This window comes from Pituophis catenifer, unplaced genomic scaffold (assembly GCF_029215685.1).
Source record: "Pituophis catenifer annectens isolate HBS135680 unplaced genomic scaffold, rPitCat1.0.hap2 SCAF_3, whole genome shotgun sequence".
In the NCBI taxonomy this organism is placed as follows: Eukaryota; Metazoa; Chordata; class Lepidosauria; order Squamata; family Colubridae; genus Pituophis; species Pituophis catenifer.
The window spans coordinates 122,973,696-122,988,822 of NW_027256883.1; the positions used below are offsets into that span (position 1 = coordinate 122,973,696).

The 15,127-nt window shown below is 34.3% G+C and overlaps 1 protein-coding gene across 1 annotated transcript in view; it reads right to left on the reverse strand.

Annotated features, from left to right (window-relative positions):
- The window catches only part of DENND1B (DENN domain containing 1B), a 207,076-nt gene that overhangs the window by 116,688 nt on the left and 75,261 nt on the right, over positions 1–15,127 (reverse strand). Inside the window, exons 4-5 of the mRNA XM_070939310.1 lie at positions 7,098–7,147; positions 3,567–3,680 (exon numbers count right to left, since the gene is read on the reverse strand). Of these exons, the coding sequence (XP_070795411.1) occupies positions 3,567–3,680; positions 7,098–7,147 (164 nt within the window). The remainder of the gene's footprint in view (positions 1–3,566; positions 3,681–7,097; positions 7,148–15,127) is intronic.

Consider the following 15,127-nt stretch of genomic DNA (forward strand, 5'->3'; position numbering starts at 1 on the left):
GTTCTTGCTATCTCTCTGATGGTTTTGTTTTGTTTCTTCACCCTAATGATGGCTTGCTTCACTGATAGTGACAGCTCTTTGGATCTCATCTTGAGAGTTGACAGCAACAGATTCCAAATGCAAATAACACACTTGAAATGAACTCTGGGCCTTTTATCTGCACATTGTAATTGGGGTAATGAGGGAATATCATACACCTGGCCATGGAACAGCTGAGAAGCCAATTGTCCCATTACTTTTGGTCCCTTAACAAGTGGGAGGCACATATACAAACTGCTGTAAGTCCTACACCATTCACCTGAGTTGGATGTACATACCGTCAAATTAAAGCTGACAGTCTGCAGTTAACGCACATTGTGTTTGTTTCATTCCAACTCCATTGTGGTGGTGTATAGAGCCAAAGATGCTAGAATTGTGTCGATGTCCCAATATTTCTGGACCTGACTGTATGTGTTGAACATATATTGAGTAAAGCTGGATTGGAATAATATGAGTGTGGATTTAAAATTTGAGTATCTGTGTATGTCACTAATCTGACAGGTGAAAATCTGAATAATCTGCACACTCTGCTAATGAAATCAAAAATTCAGTAATAATGGGGATATGATGAAATATTAGGAAGAATAAACTAGGCTAATATTAATAAAAATACATAAAAATGTATTCCTAGTTTTAAAGTTGTCTCTCTCTATATAATACCAGAGAATGAGATTACCTATGTTAAGACAAAATGTCAAACTGAGCTTTTTCATCACAATAGCAAGTGTATCTTCCTTTCCATTGTGTTCAGAGGAGACTACTTCTGTTTCATATTTGTTCAGCAATTTTGTTAAATGAAGATTAATCATGGCTAACTTTAAAAATGATTAATGTTAACACATCCATCTTAAAATGTATGTAATGCAATTAAGATTAATAACACTTAATCCAGGTTCAAATAAGATAATTTGGTCTACATTTTTAAATTAATTTATACTTTCTGGATTTCTGTGTAAACTGAAACTACAGCTTCTACTTACATGGAATCTGCAATAATATTATCTGCTCAGAAACTAGCATTCAAAAATGTTAATATTTATGGAAACTTTCTTACAAACATGCACTTATGAGGAGAAAATACAGGGAAACAAAATCACATCAAATGTAAAATGAAGTTATTTTTATATATTATAAAAACTTTCATGGAAGAATAAATACATATTTTCTTACAATTTTAAAAATGAAATATATAAAACAGTGCAGAATCCTGAATGCAACAGAGATTACATTAACATGACAATAAAAATATCTGTACCTTCTTAAACTCTGGCTGATTAGTGTTGAAAGCAGCTTTGTTTGTACTTTGCATAAGAAATATTTCTAGGCAATATTAATAGATTTTCAGATCCAAATTTGGGGCCGGGGTGGAAATCTCACAATCAAATTATTTTTCCAATGACAATTTTAGCGGCAGTCCCTGGATAAATTTGGGGGAGGGGGGGAGAGCAGGAACCTTGCAAACTATTATCTGTTCATAGAGAAGAAAAAAACTAGGTCAAGTGCTAAAAAATCAATTAACCGAATAAAAAGTTGTCAATTGAATTAATATTCAGGGTAGATGAAAATAATCCTGTCAGATATTGGCTTCCTGAAGTATTACATAGATTACACATGTAACACTTATTTAAAAAGGACAGTTTATCAGAGAAAAAAAAACCAACCACAGCTAAAAAAGAAGAGCTGTATTTCTGGGCCATTTTCCATAACAGCAAATCAGCCTCAGGAATTACATGAGTATTTTGGGGGCGGGAGGGGGCCGGGGGGGCTGTTCATCTCATAAAGTAAATTCAACCTCAAACTCTGCCATTAACAATTTTTTAACCATTGGAACACTGACAGATGTTCTGAGACAGATTCAAAATTACAATTTGAAGATTGAAACTTAAAATTTGAATTAAATTTAAATTTGGTCAGATCTTGCTTCATGAGAAGCAAATCTACTCCTAAATAGAAAAGAGTCAGAAAAGGAAAGGAATATTCACATTCATACAATATTAGAATAATATTCTTTTACCACTTAATTAGGTTTCATTTTAGCCAGTAACATGTGCAGGAGCCTATGGAAAAATAACATTCACATGCCAACTATGGAAACATTTGAATTTTTGTTAAATAAAATGCATAAACCTTTATACTAAATATTACAGTTGAACATGATGAAATACTGAAACAGAAGGCAAAAATCTATCAACTTTGGTTTGGTCTGTGGTGATCAGTCCAATTCAACCCTCTATACATAATCTGTTTTCAAAATTAAATGTTCACATGTTGCATTCAGATGGCCTGCTTTTCCACGGAGAAGGCCACTAAGCCTACATGTTGTCCACGACTAATGACTACAACTGAGACATTAATTTCTGGTATAAATTGATGCAATTGTAAAGTGAGTCATCAGGTGACAGGACCAGATGTTGCAACCATTTTTATCATAGTGGTTGCACAAATCACATGGTCATTAAGCAAATCCATTCCCCAATGGACTTTTTTTGTAAGAAACTAGCTGGGAAGAGGACATTAAAACTGGATATAAAGGCAACCCAGTTGCCAAGCACCCAAACTGATCAAGTGATCGGTCTTAAGTGCAAAGAAAGGTCATAAATCACTTTTTCTGAAATCACTGTAACTTTGAACCTCCATTAAACAAATGGTCGTAAGTCAAGGACTATCTATATTCCACTTTATTATATTCCACTTTATATCTGAATCAAACCTTCCAAGAATCATCCTCAATAGGCTCGACATGGAGTTGCCCTTGAAGAACAACCAGAAGCTTCAACAGAGCCAGAATGTTCTTGCACATACCATCTTTTATCTTTATATGTTTTGATTTTAATTGTAGTTTGTCTATTGTGAGCCACTCAGAATCGTTGAGAGTTGGCTGGCATACAAGTCTAATTAATTAATATTAATAATAATCCCAGTCCAATACTTGATATTTTCTGATACTCTGTAAAGAAATCATCCTATGGCCTCCATCCTCTACTACTTTTAACTTATTAACCAAAGGTATACAATATAATGTATGTTAAATTTACCATGAATCAAGGCAAATGCAAAAGTAAAGGTATAATGCAAAAAGCCTTGTAATAAGGTTAGGATGAAAATTCACACATACATTAATATACACCTTGTTATGTTGCAACTTTGCTTTTCCTCTGGGTCAGTTAGAAGATGAATTTCTATTAATTAGCACTAGGCCTTCACTTCATTATCATAAAGCAATTTCATTTGCAGCTGCTGTGTCAATTTTTCTCTTTAAAAAAAAAGTTATACAACCATTTACATAACCTGCCAAGCCAGGCAAACTATGCAGCATTTGTAAAATATCTCATTAAAACAATTTCTCTCATATAGAAAAAAAATAGTCTTTAATGTCAACTATGCTTATTGTGATGGCAGCATATAACCATACATCCATACCCATCAAAGCTTTCTAGCCATTATGGAATCTACAATTGTTAACCAATAATTACCAATAACTGTCCAAGAAAGTAAGTAGGCATTTGTTTTTCTATACAGCAGCTTACCTTAGAATGCATAGACACACTTTGCCTCCTGATGTTAAACGACAAAATCCAAATCTTTGCTTGCTTTCAATGTCAGTAAGCACAAAAGTAAAATGCTGTCCAACTTGTGTTACCCTAGGGGGAAAAAACTGTGTTAGGAGGCACTTCCTTTAACACTAAAAAGCAAACATGCTTAAAATTAATGTTAATACTATTAGATTAATTGTTGTCATAAAATAGTTTCATAAAATAAAATAAAAACATTTTAAATCAAATTAAGTAATATAGAAAAGAATATGAAAAGACTTTGGAGTGAACAGACATAGATGTAGTACAGTAGTCTTCACTTAGCCCAGGGGTGTCAAACTGGTGGCCCGCAGGCCGGATGCATCATGTGCAGGCCATGCCCACTCTGGCTCTGCAAAGGCAAAAAAAAGTCGCAATACGTCACGTGACATCACGTGATACGATCGAGTTTGATACCCGTGACTTAGCAACTACCTCGTAGAGCAACCTTCGCAGTTACAAAGTGATAACCAATCTACATTTATGACCCTTGCAGGTCTGTAAAGCAAATGAAAGTTGAAGTAAATTATAAGCATAATTGGGGTCTCACTAACAACTGCTTCACTTAATGACCTAGTTGCCAATCACAACTGAGATATATCACAACTGAGTATAACTTTTTTTAAGGATGTAGAATGTTTGTACTTGAAAGAATAGAAGAAAATTTCTAGACAGAAGAGCTTTAGTGAAAAAAATGCTGTTAGTAGTATGACTATTAAAATATTACTTTGTAACAGGAAATAAAGAATTTAAGAAGTTCAATTTTTACTTTGACCAGAAGACCTTAAAATGGATTACACTCCTACGAACTGACTCATGTATCCAAATTACAAACCAAACAGTAAGAGGGAATATAGATTTTAAAAGTAGCTGACACTAACCATTAAAAGAAAATGTAAATTTTTACAAAAATAAATAGTGCTCCAAACTGTTTTCTAATAAAACCTAATATTCTAGTACATTTCTCTCTCATTGTTTGTTTATATGTGTGTTTTAATATAATCTTAATAGCTAAAATAATAAATCATTGATTGATGAAGAACATATATAAATATTCATCAATCTTGTTGACTACAAAGGACTTTTTCAAGGTCACTATAATAGATGGCAACATTTTAAACACATATTTAAACAACAGGGTATACTCATCTGACAATGGAATAGATAGGGAGTATTTATATTTCTGTATTTATTATCAAGACAAAGTTTTCTTGGAGGGCAGATTAAGAATTACGTGTTTTTATGTATGGATATGTAGTTATCAACATCAAATATGAGTTGTTTGCCCTTCTACAGGAAAAAAATCATTTTCCTGTAGATTTATATGAGTCTGTGTAACTGTTCAGGAATGTGTAGCCATTCATGTGACAGAAAGATTTACATAAAAGTTATGAGCTGCCTATATGCCTTTCATACTCTTTTCATTAGCATATATAGCATACTTTCCAGTTTTACAAAAACAAATGTTCATAGTTTCAAAGTACAACTAAGATAAAGACAAAAAGTTACAAAATTAGAAATGATATGAAGAAATAGGGATTTTTTTCACAAAGCAAATGAAAATAAAGTAACTCCGTAAAGTTGTCATTTAGGAAGAAAAAAAGGAAGTTCACCTTCAGATTGCTGAAGTATTAATCAAATTTAAAAACTAACTGTAACCAATGCCATGATTTACAAAAGTAATAAAGTAACTGAGTTTCAATTAAACTGAAGTAGTAAAGATTTCTGGTATCAATGCTACCATAAACTTATATGGAAGTCTTCTTAGTATCCTCTATCCTCTAGATTTGCTGGGATGTTAACACCCAGAAATCAGAGGGGCCAAGTTTGAAATTACTGCTCTTTACCCATGCTAATCATCTGGATTTGTCTTGTCCTATCTTTCTGCATATTTCTGTTTCTCAATTCCTTAATTCACACTGAGTTTCCAGCATGACTTTCTATGTTGCCATTTTATGTTGTGAATAGGGTGAAAACCACACAGTAAAAATGGATGGGCTTTGATCACATAGTCAATGCCTGTATTTTTATGTATCTTTACCCCCTGTATCATTGAATAGAGTTAAAATTATTTCTTTGTTTGTATCCCGTCTTTATTATTTTTACAAATAACTCAAGGCAGCAAACATCTCCAACACATCTTTGCCCTCCTATTTCCCCACAACTCTGCAGAATGAGTTGGCTGAGAGAGGATGACTGGCCTAATGTCGCACTTGGCTTTCATGACTAAGGTGGGACTTGAACTCGCAATCTCCTGTTTTCTAAGCTAGAACCTTAACCACTAGACCACCATTTCCCAACTGTTCATGTACCAACCTTAACATAAGTAATACTTACTAGTTTAATTTAAAAGCTCATATCAATTCCTGGTTAATTTTAATTACACTTGGTTATTTGAGTTTTCAACTTACCCTCATTTCAAAATAGTGTATTAAAGACACAGAATGATTAGTATTTGGAAGCTAATGAAAAACAAGTAATTCATAACAACAACTGGCTAACTCAAATCATTTTAAACAATGCTTCCAAATGTTTCTTGAGTTACGAAAAAATCTTACGCAGGGTAAATATCCATAATTAAATTCAATTATATGGGATAAAACAAAGTCCTACAGTTGACAGAATGTTTGTATAAGAAAATTTTTCAGAGTTAAATCTTTGTCTGGCCATGAAGTTCAGTAGGTGTGCTTGGAATTTTTTAGTTGTTCTTCCTGACATGTGTCCTCCAACTGGATTAAAGAATTGTAAAGAATTCTGTCCATTGAATTCTAGTGGTTAAAGAAATCTCCAATGACTAATCAGCTAACTTATAATTAAGCATTTCATTAAGCCTGCACAGAGTTCCACATGGAACAACAGTTCTGCTAAGCTGGTGTCATAACAGCCATTCTCAGAAGAGGCGTTCCTCCTATGACAAAATGAGGAGCAATGCCTCTCCTAAATGGCATCTGTCACACACACTTTTTTAAAAAAAAAAGGTATTTAAAATCATGAATGATTTTCTTTTAAAATCTACTGCTTAATAAGCTGAAAACAAATGCTTGCTCTACCGAACTATTAATTATGAATAAATATTGCAGACCTACATATACTATACATAATAAATCCATTTTAAAATTAAAATACATCCTCAGAACACATCTGTACAATCTTTAAGAGATATTTCCATTGGAACTTCTTATGTATACTTTTGAGGGCTGGAAGGAAGTAAATATACAGTTACAATGTCTTATCAACTTTATATTAATAAGAAATGCATGCTAAAGATTTATGGTTATGTATTAAAAGCCTGAAAGCATACTAAAATCATATTGCCTACTGACAAAGATACAAATTAAAATTTACAATTCAGAAAACACTTTACTTAATTATTTTAATACAGTGCTTCAATCCATTCAATACTTTGCTATGAAAATTAATATTTTGCAGTGCAAATTTTTTTCAGTGCACCAACCTCACTTATTGAAAACCCATCATAAGACATACCTTGTAATGTCAAAAGGAAAGCAGAATTTAGGTATACTCTGGAGGACTGCCTGTAAAAGCAAAAAAAAAAGAAGAAGAAGAAGAAGTTATATAAATTTAACTATTACCTGAATATGCCTGTAATTTTTTTCTAAGAAAAAATCAAGCAATATTTGATAGGAAGAGGAAACTATGCTGCATGTTCCTGGATTAAAATAATTGATTATTAAAAAGGAATTAAGTTTGTGCTTTGGCAGATTGCAAAGACAATACCATAGAAACCCCAGGAGGAAAAGACCTGGCCTGAAGGGTATTAACACCCTTCACATCCCTGCTGGGATTCCCTTCAACAAGGCCATATGGATTTTACAAGAAGCACCGTACCATATGGGTAGGCCACGTCTGCTGCTACTTGTACTATAGACTAGCCATAGGGACTTCTGACAGATCCTGGCTCAAAAATACAAATGTTGTTTCAATTAAAATGCAGGCAGAGGAAAGGGAACTAAGTTGACAGCATATGCATTTTATGAGTAAATGTTTTTAAAAGCTGGAACTTTTCATTTGTTACATACAGAAAATTGAACAGAGTTAACCCTTTAGGATATCAGCAAGGTTCAAAATTACCTGCCAATTAAAAAGAAAATAAAAATAAAATACCTGTAATTTTATAGAAATAATACACCCATTTCTTCCTGTTGGGTTTGACATGCTACTCAGCTACTCATTTCTAATTACATGAATGGCATATACTGGTTTGAAAATTTATTATAAAGTGAAGAAAAATAGTAGAATAAAAAAGCAGTTATAACTATCAAGTGTTCGCTGATACTATGACAAAACAAGAAATAGGATTGGCACCATTCCCTTATTTTCAGCTATATAGTACCAATATTCACACAGAATTAAATTGTTTTCTTAGTGACATTAAGGTACAATACACTGAAAAGATTTATGTTATAATAACGAAAGGTTTCTGCTTGAATATATACAATCTAAGCTTTAACAGAGAGGACTGACAGGACTTTGTATCTGACATGGCAGTTATGATAACTCTGTATTTCCACGCAGACACAAGAAGGCTAGGTAAATAAATTTACTTCAATAATTAGGAAGCCATATATATGAAGAACTTGTCCATCTAACAGCACTCCAGCATCCTGCCCTCCATGTAAAAGTTATTTGCCAGGTTTAAATGCTGGGCCCCTTCCTCCCACCTTCCGAATCAATGGCTGTTAGCTGCTCCTTTCCCGCCTTGAAGTTTTCTGACATCTGTTTTGTCTTGTTAACAAAATGGCTTCCTTAAGCAGGAGAATCAGAGATTCTAACTTGCCAGCTTCATCCCTTACAAGAAGGAAAAAACTGAAAAGATTGCTTGGGGAAAAAACATACAAATGCCTGCATTTTCTTTCAGTTACTAATATAAAATTAGTATTTCATTAGGGGAGAGGGTAGGAGAAATTTGGAGGAAATTGGCTAGTTACATTAGAGAAACACAGATTCGGGTAGTGTGACAGAAATGTTTCACAAATCATTATTTTCTTACTGGATGCCCCTTAATTACAGACCCTAGTTAAGAATTTTCCAACTTCAATGAAAGAAAGGATAATAGAAAAACTTGGAAACATGCATCCTGTGTATTATGAGAATTAATATAGCTGGGCAAAATTCACTCCTACAATCATATGTCTTATGTTCTCAGTTCTTAGGGTCTGATTAACATATACATTTCTCATTATTGGATTTCAGATATATTAAATTAATTGCCATAATCTATTATTCCTGGGAAATTTTAATTTCCACCAATGTTATATGGCTATAATTTCATATTACACCTGTGTGAGCATATTCTTTCATAGCTATGTTTGGCTAATCTTCCAATTTAGATTCAGGCTCTAAATCAGATGCAAAACCTGTACTGATACAAATGCAGTGTAAGGTCAAAGGGAAAGCCACAAGAAATTGGTAAAATCAGTGTAGAAAGAAAAGGAAATGAAAGAAAGTACATGCTCAAAAGCCTGACAACTGTTTTATTAGGTGCTAGCCCCAGCGAGGTAATAGTAGAATTTTATTTGGACCTTCCAATATACAGTACTGTATTTCCAAGAAAGATTGTCTCTCCATTTTATGAAGCATCACTAAAATCAGATTGTCACAGTTTACTTAGAGATAGCAAATTAATGCTAGCCTCATATAAAAGAGGCAAAGTAATAAATATAATATTTAAACGCTACTCAACTTATTAAGCTTATTATAATAGAGAATTCTCTCTGTGTGTGTCCCCCTCTTTCTTCTAGCAACAATATTAGTATTTTAGACTCTAGGTCTTCACAGTAATAAATACAAGTTTGTCTTTAACAAACCACCACAAACTATATTTCTTCGCAATATTGATTAGGAAGCACGTAAGATTCTATCTCTAAGGAACTGTATTTACAGACATTTGTAACATCCCTGTTATATTTTCTGGTCTTCCATAAAATGAGAACGCACAGAAAAGAGGAAAAACAGATATTATTGTATTTCACTGTAATAGATATATCAGCCCTTTCTGAAACATTTTAAGGGGCAAACTAACTCAATACCTTTCTTTCCGTCCCTCCCCCATCCACATGTGTGTGTGTGTGTGCGCACACACATATACACACACTCTTCTGCAAAATATGGCCTCAGCTCGCTTCCCAACTGGCAGGATCATCCCTCAGGGGACAAGTCTTTAAACCTCCGCACTCTTTAAAATTCAGCCAGCCAGCAAGTCTATACACTGGTGTATAAACAGTATAGGAGAGAAAAAAAATCCTCTCAGCTTATGTCAATGACAAAGCAACTCAGCAGTTGACTGTTTCTCCCCTGACAGTATAAGCCAGATCAATAGATGGAAGGCTACCTAGGCTTGTAAAGATCAGTTCTCTGCTTTAATTACAGGTGTTATTCAGATTTTACAATAAAGGAAATTAAGATGCTGTCCAGAATGTTTCTTAGGATTTAATATGCAATCAGCTGAAAAATTAAATTAAGGAATATTTGTAGAAAGTATATCCATTTTGAAGTTGACTGTATAACACTAAAATACTCTTTATGACAGATAGTGTTTCTACAGAAGATGAAAAGCTATTAAACATATACTTAAGTCATGCCTTGGCTAGTAGTCAGATCAATCTGACGTTCTGGTAAAGAATTTCTGTAACTAGTGCTATAAAGAGATACTGATTTTTTTTTTCTTGGTAATGATATCAGTAAAAAAAAAGGTGTCTAGGGGTTAATATACCAGGGCTACATCATGGTGATTCATGATGTCCTGAGAACCATGGGTGAAATTCAGGTAGATTAGAGAAATAAAAGCATTTTGTAACCTTCTTGCAACCAGAAAAAAATTAAACTACACAACCAAAGCTGTCAGACAAACCAGTCAATGATTTTGCTTATTAGAAGTAGCTTTAAAATTTCACAATTACAATTGATTACTAGAAAACAAATAATGAATGTTTCCATGCAGTAAAGAAAAATATATTTTTCTGAATTTGTGTTAAGAAAAACAGTTCTAAGTTCTGAAACACAAACATGAAAACAACATACCTTTGCTGAAGGAACAGCAAAAGCTTCTCTACCTAACCCTTTCTAATATAAAGGTCCTTCTAATATACAAGTCCTTGACTTACAACCGTTCATTTAGTGACTTTTCAAAAATACAATGGCACTGAAAAAAGTGACTTATGACCAGTCCTCACACTTAGAACCATCTCAACATCTCCATGGTCATATGATCAAAATGTGGATACTTGGCAACTGGTACATATTTACAACTGCAGTATTCCGAGGTCATGCAATCATCATTTGTGATCTTCCCAGCTGACCTCCAACAAGCAAAGTCAATGGGGGAAGCTGGATTCCCTTAACTGCAGTGATTCACTTAACAATCATGGCAAAAACGGTTGTAAAAGTGTGACTCATTAAACAACCACTTTGCTTAACAACAAAAATTCTGGTCTCAATTGTGATCATAAGTCGAGGACTACCTGTGTAGCAAGAAAAAGAAATTGGCTGACTGAATCGCAGGAACCTTATATAACCAAGGCCTTTAACTTTGGAGTGCTATCAGTGGGCATATTAGATATCACTTTTTAATAAATAGCTGTAACAAAATTTCCTTCATCAATTTCAAGCTCTGCGAGCTTATATTTCATGTAGCAAAATGAATTAGTAAAAGCCACCGTGAAGTTAACCAAACAACCACTTGAGCACATAATCATACCTACTGCATGGCAGAGAGGGCTGCAAAAACTACTTAATTTACAGCCTCCATTGCATTATCAAATAGCAGTCCTTTTACAGATTCTTTAACATGGTTAAGAGTGGCTTGTTGTCATCTACCCCAGGTAATCCCATACTGGATTTTTTTGGAAACTTGTGACAAATTTCACAGCACTTCAATAACAAAATTGCTTATCTTCATACAGTTTGCACTCTGTTTTTGACACAAAATAAGCTGCTGATTTTATTGCCTGGTTCAATTATATGAGTTTGTTTTCTATTTGCTATGGCAAGATGCTTGCAGCTGTGCAGCCTGTAGCCTGATGTCTTGAATCTTACCCATCTTGGTTTATTCAAATTAACGGGGAAGAGGGGGAACAGAGGAAAGATGATTGGATGAATCCAGTGAGTGGTAAATATCTTTGTGCAAGAAGAGGTTTCACTAGATTTTAAAAGAGGAAATAATGAATATACTTATGAAAGAATGCTACTGTGTTTCTCCGAAAATAAGACCCTGACTTATATTTTTTGAACCCCGAAATAAGCGCTTGGCTTTATTTTCAGGAAGTCTTATTATTTTGCGGTGTGTGGAGCAAGATGGGGCTCCTCTTGCTGTCTTACCTGATTTCCTGCATTTAAATATTTTCGGGGAGGGCTTATTTTCGAGGGGAGGTTTATTTTAGCGCATGTGTTCAAAAGCTCAATTGGGCTATTTATCAGGGGATGTCTTATTTTTGGAGAAACAGGGTAATTTGATCCAGAAGTTTATAACAACAAGTGCTTGGCTGCAATTGGAAAGCAAGGTTTTGAAGATATCAGTTTTCTTACAAGCTTAAAAAAAAAAAATAGAAGAAACTGATTAACTTAATCCATTTTAGTCTAGGTTCAGATCTGCTTTCTGGAATTAATCAGCACTAGATAATCTGATGGATGATTTCCTATGGGACAAAGACAGGGAAAATATAATTCTGTTCATTCTACTTGATATTTCAGCAGCATCTGACTGACCATGGAGACTTCTTCAAACATGTCTATGAGTCAAGGTTGAAAGCATTATTCAGTGGTTCTATTCTTACTCAAAGGAACTGTCTCATAAAATAATGACTTCCTTGATATCAGGGCATTTATATGATGGGATCCTACAAGACATTACATTCTCTTTAACTTCTATACTGTTAAATTGTTGCAATATATACTGAGGCAACTCACGATTGTAACTGTAACTCTTTATTGCTTCCCAATATAACTGTAACGGCTCAGCTAGAAACGGCAGTTGACAGCTCTTATATATGAACAGCTCAACCGCTCCAGCCAATGGCTAACAAAAGAATCTCCCGTGTGCATGACGTCATCGGTTTCATCCAATAACAACACTACAACTATAACTAAACCCTGCTAGACATAACATATACAAAGCTGCTTGAGGCAATCATCGGGGATTTAAGGTTGAGGTACCATAATGTACTAGTAATACACTGCTCTATTTCTTCATAACATCTGAATCAGGAAAGGGTCTGCACCACCCAAACTGGTACTTGCTTTAAATGCTCTCATGAGTTAGACAATACAGTGAAAATGAATACATCGGAGGTGAATTCTGAGAAGACAGGGTTCTTATGGAAGGATATATTAAATAGGAAATCTGCCTATTCTAAAAAGGATAGTACTTCCTCACAGAGAATGAGTTTTAATTTAGGGAGTTCCTGGAGTCACTATTACCACTAAAGGAGAACTTACATTATTACCAGCTTCAGTTTCTTAAAGACATGAAAATCTTTCAAAAGAGTTAGTTCACAATATATAATACATGTTCTGTACAAGCACTTTTTCAGATCAATAAATTACGCAAGTCTTTTTCTGAGTAGCTACTTGCAAGCTGCTGCCAATGACTAACACCACCCCCCCCCCCAGTGGTGGGCTTCAACCAGTTTAACAACCAGCAATAATAACCAGCATCTTCAATTAAAATCCAAATTTATATATAAGGGAATTAAAAGCAATCCAGAGACCAAACAGGAGTGTTCAGACCTCTAAATGTAACTCAACCCTAGAATTTCAATTCCAGAATAACTAGATGATGAGATCTGGAGATAACTAAAAAACTATAAACTACAAATTACCTTTTTATACCTTAAGGTAAGCAACAACTAAAAGCAAATTTTAATTGGGGGAAAACTAAAAAGTTATAGGTTGTGTTCAATCTCTTCCACTGCAGGAAAAAAAAACCAGTTAAAAAGTATTTATGTAAAACTAATTACAGATCCATTTCATATGGAAACAAATATTTGTTACAACATATACTGTTTATCCTGTCTCCATCCATTTTCTTATGAATTATACAAAATGTTATGTATATATGTACATATGCTGATAAAGTTTGGTCTAGTGGTCAAGACATCAGGCTAGAAACCAGGAGACTGTGAGTTCTAGTCCCGCCATCATCAGCTGGGTGACTTTGGTCAAGTCACTCTTTTTCAGTCCACCCCACTCCACAAGATTCTTGTTGTGGGGAAAATAGGAGGAGGTTAGGAGTATTAGAAATCTTTGTCATCTTGAGGATGAAAATAAATAAACAAATAACCTTATAAAGTTACCTAACTTGTACTATTATTGTAAATCTATCATTGTACATGGCTATGCACTGCAGATCAGTATTTTTATTAATTAGCCTACTCCAGAGCAGTTTAAGTTTTCTTACAACATTGTAAGGGGAAAAAATATAAAGAAGCTTTCTAGACATACTAACTAAAAATTAGACCAGAAAGAATAGTTGCAGGACTTCACCGAATACATAGAGAGCTGCTGCAGAAACAGTATCCAAACAATGAGCACACACCTGACTTGAAGTTGTTATATGCAGCTATTTCACTACATCCTGTGGTTGGCAAACACAGCAAGACTCAAAACCACCTTCTGTGAGTCATACTGGTATAGAATCTAATTAGTAGGGCTTAGGGTACCTATAGTAAGAAAAATGAATAATTTATCCAATAACACCATCATATCTTTACATGAAAATAGGAGAACAGAGACAGAAGGGAATCTCACACCTTTTTCTCCAGCTTTAAGATATACAAATGCATGCATTTTGCAGGGCTTTAGAAACACCATATGGAAGTTGTGAATAAGTGTGGATTGAGCAATGGAATGAAATACTAGATCTTATGAATTTTCAGTCTGCTCCCAATTTATATTAGCATTACAAGGCAAAATAGCAGCTATTAGCTATTGTTTAAAAATGTGTGAAACACAACAGAAAACAGAAAAGGCACCATGAAAATCAGATACCAATGCAAGTTCTAAGAATGATATTTAATATATCAGCATTTTTGGAAAAATGGTCAAGAAAAAATGTGGCCTCCTATTTAAACCATATCAGAAACAGCCTGAGAGTCCCAGACAACATGAACAACACAACATTAAAACACATTATTCAGACAAATATGAATGAAAGTAAACTGTAACTGCTTTGAGATCTGCAATTATAAAAACAATGAATTGAGAAAAAAAGAAAAGAACAATTTCCAATTTGTACAGAGGATAACAAAAACAATTTTGTTTTTGAGTACTTCCAATTCTTTAAAAGGTAAAGGTGCTAGTCATTCCCGACTCTAGGGGCCGGTGCTCATCTCCGTTTCAAAGCCGAAGAGCCAGTGCTGTCTGAAGACGTATCCAGGGTCATGTGGCCAACGTGACTCAACGCCAAAGGCGCACAGAATGCTGTTACCTTCCCACCAAAGGTGGTCCCTATTTTTCTACTTGCATTTTTTATGTGCTTTCGAACTGCTAGGTTGGCAGAA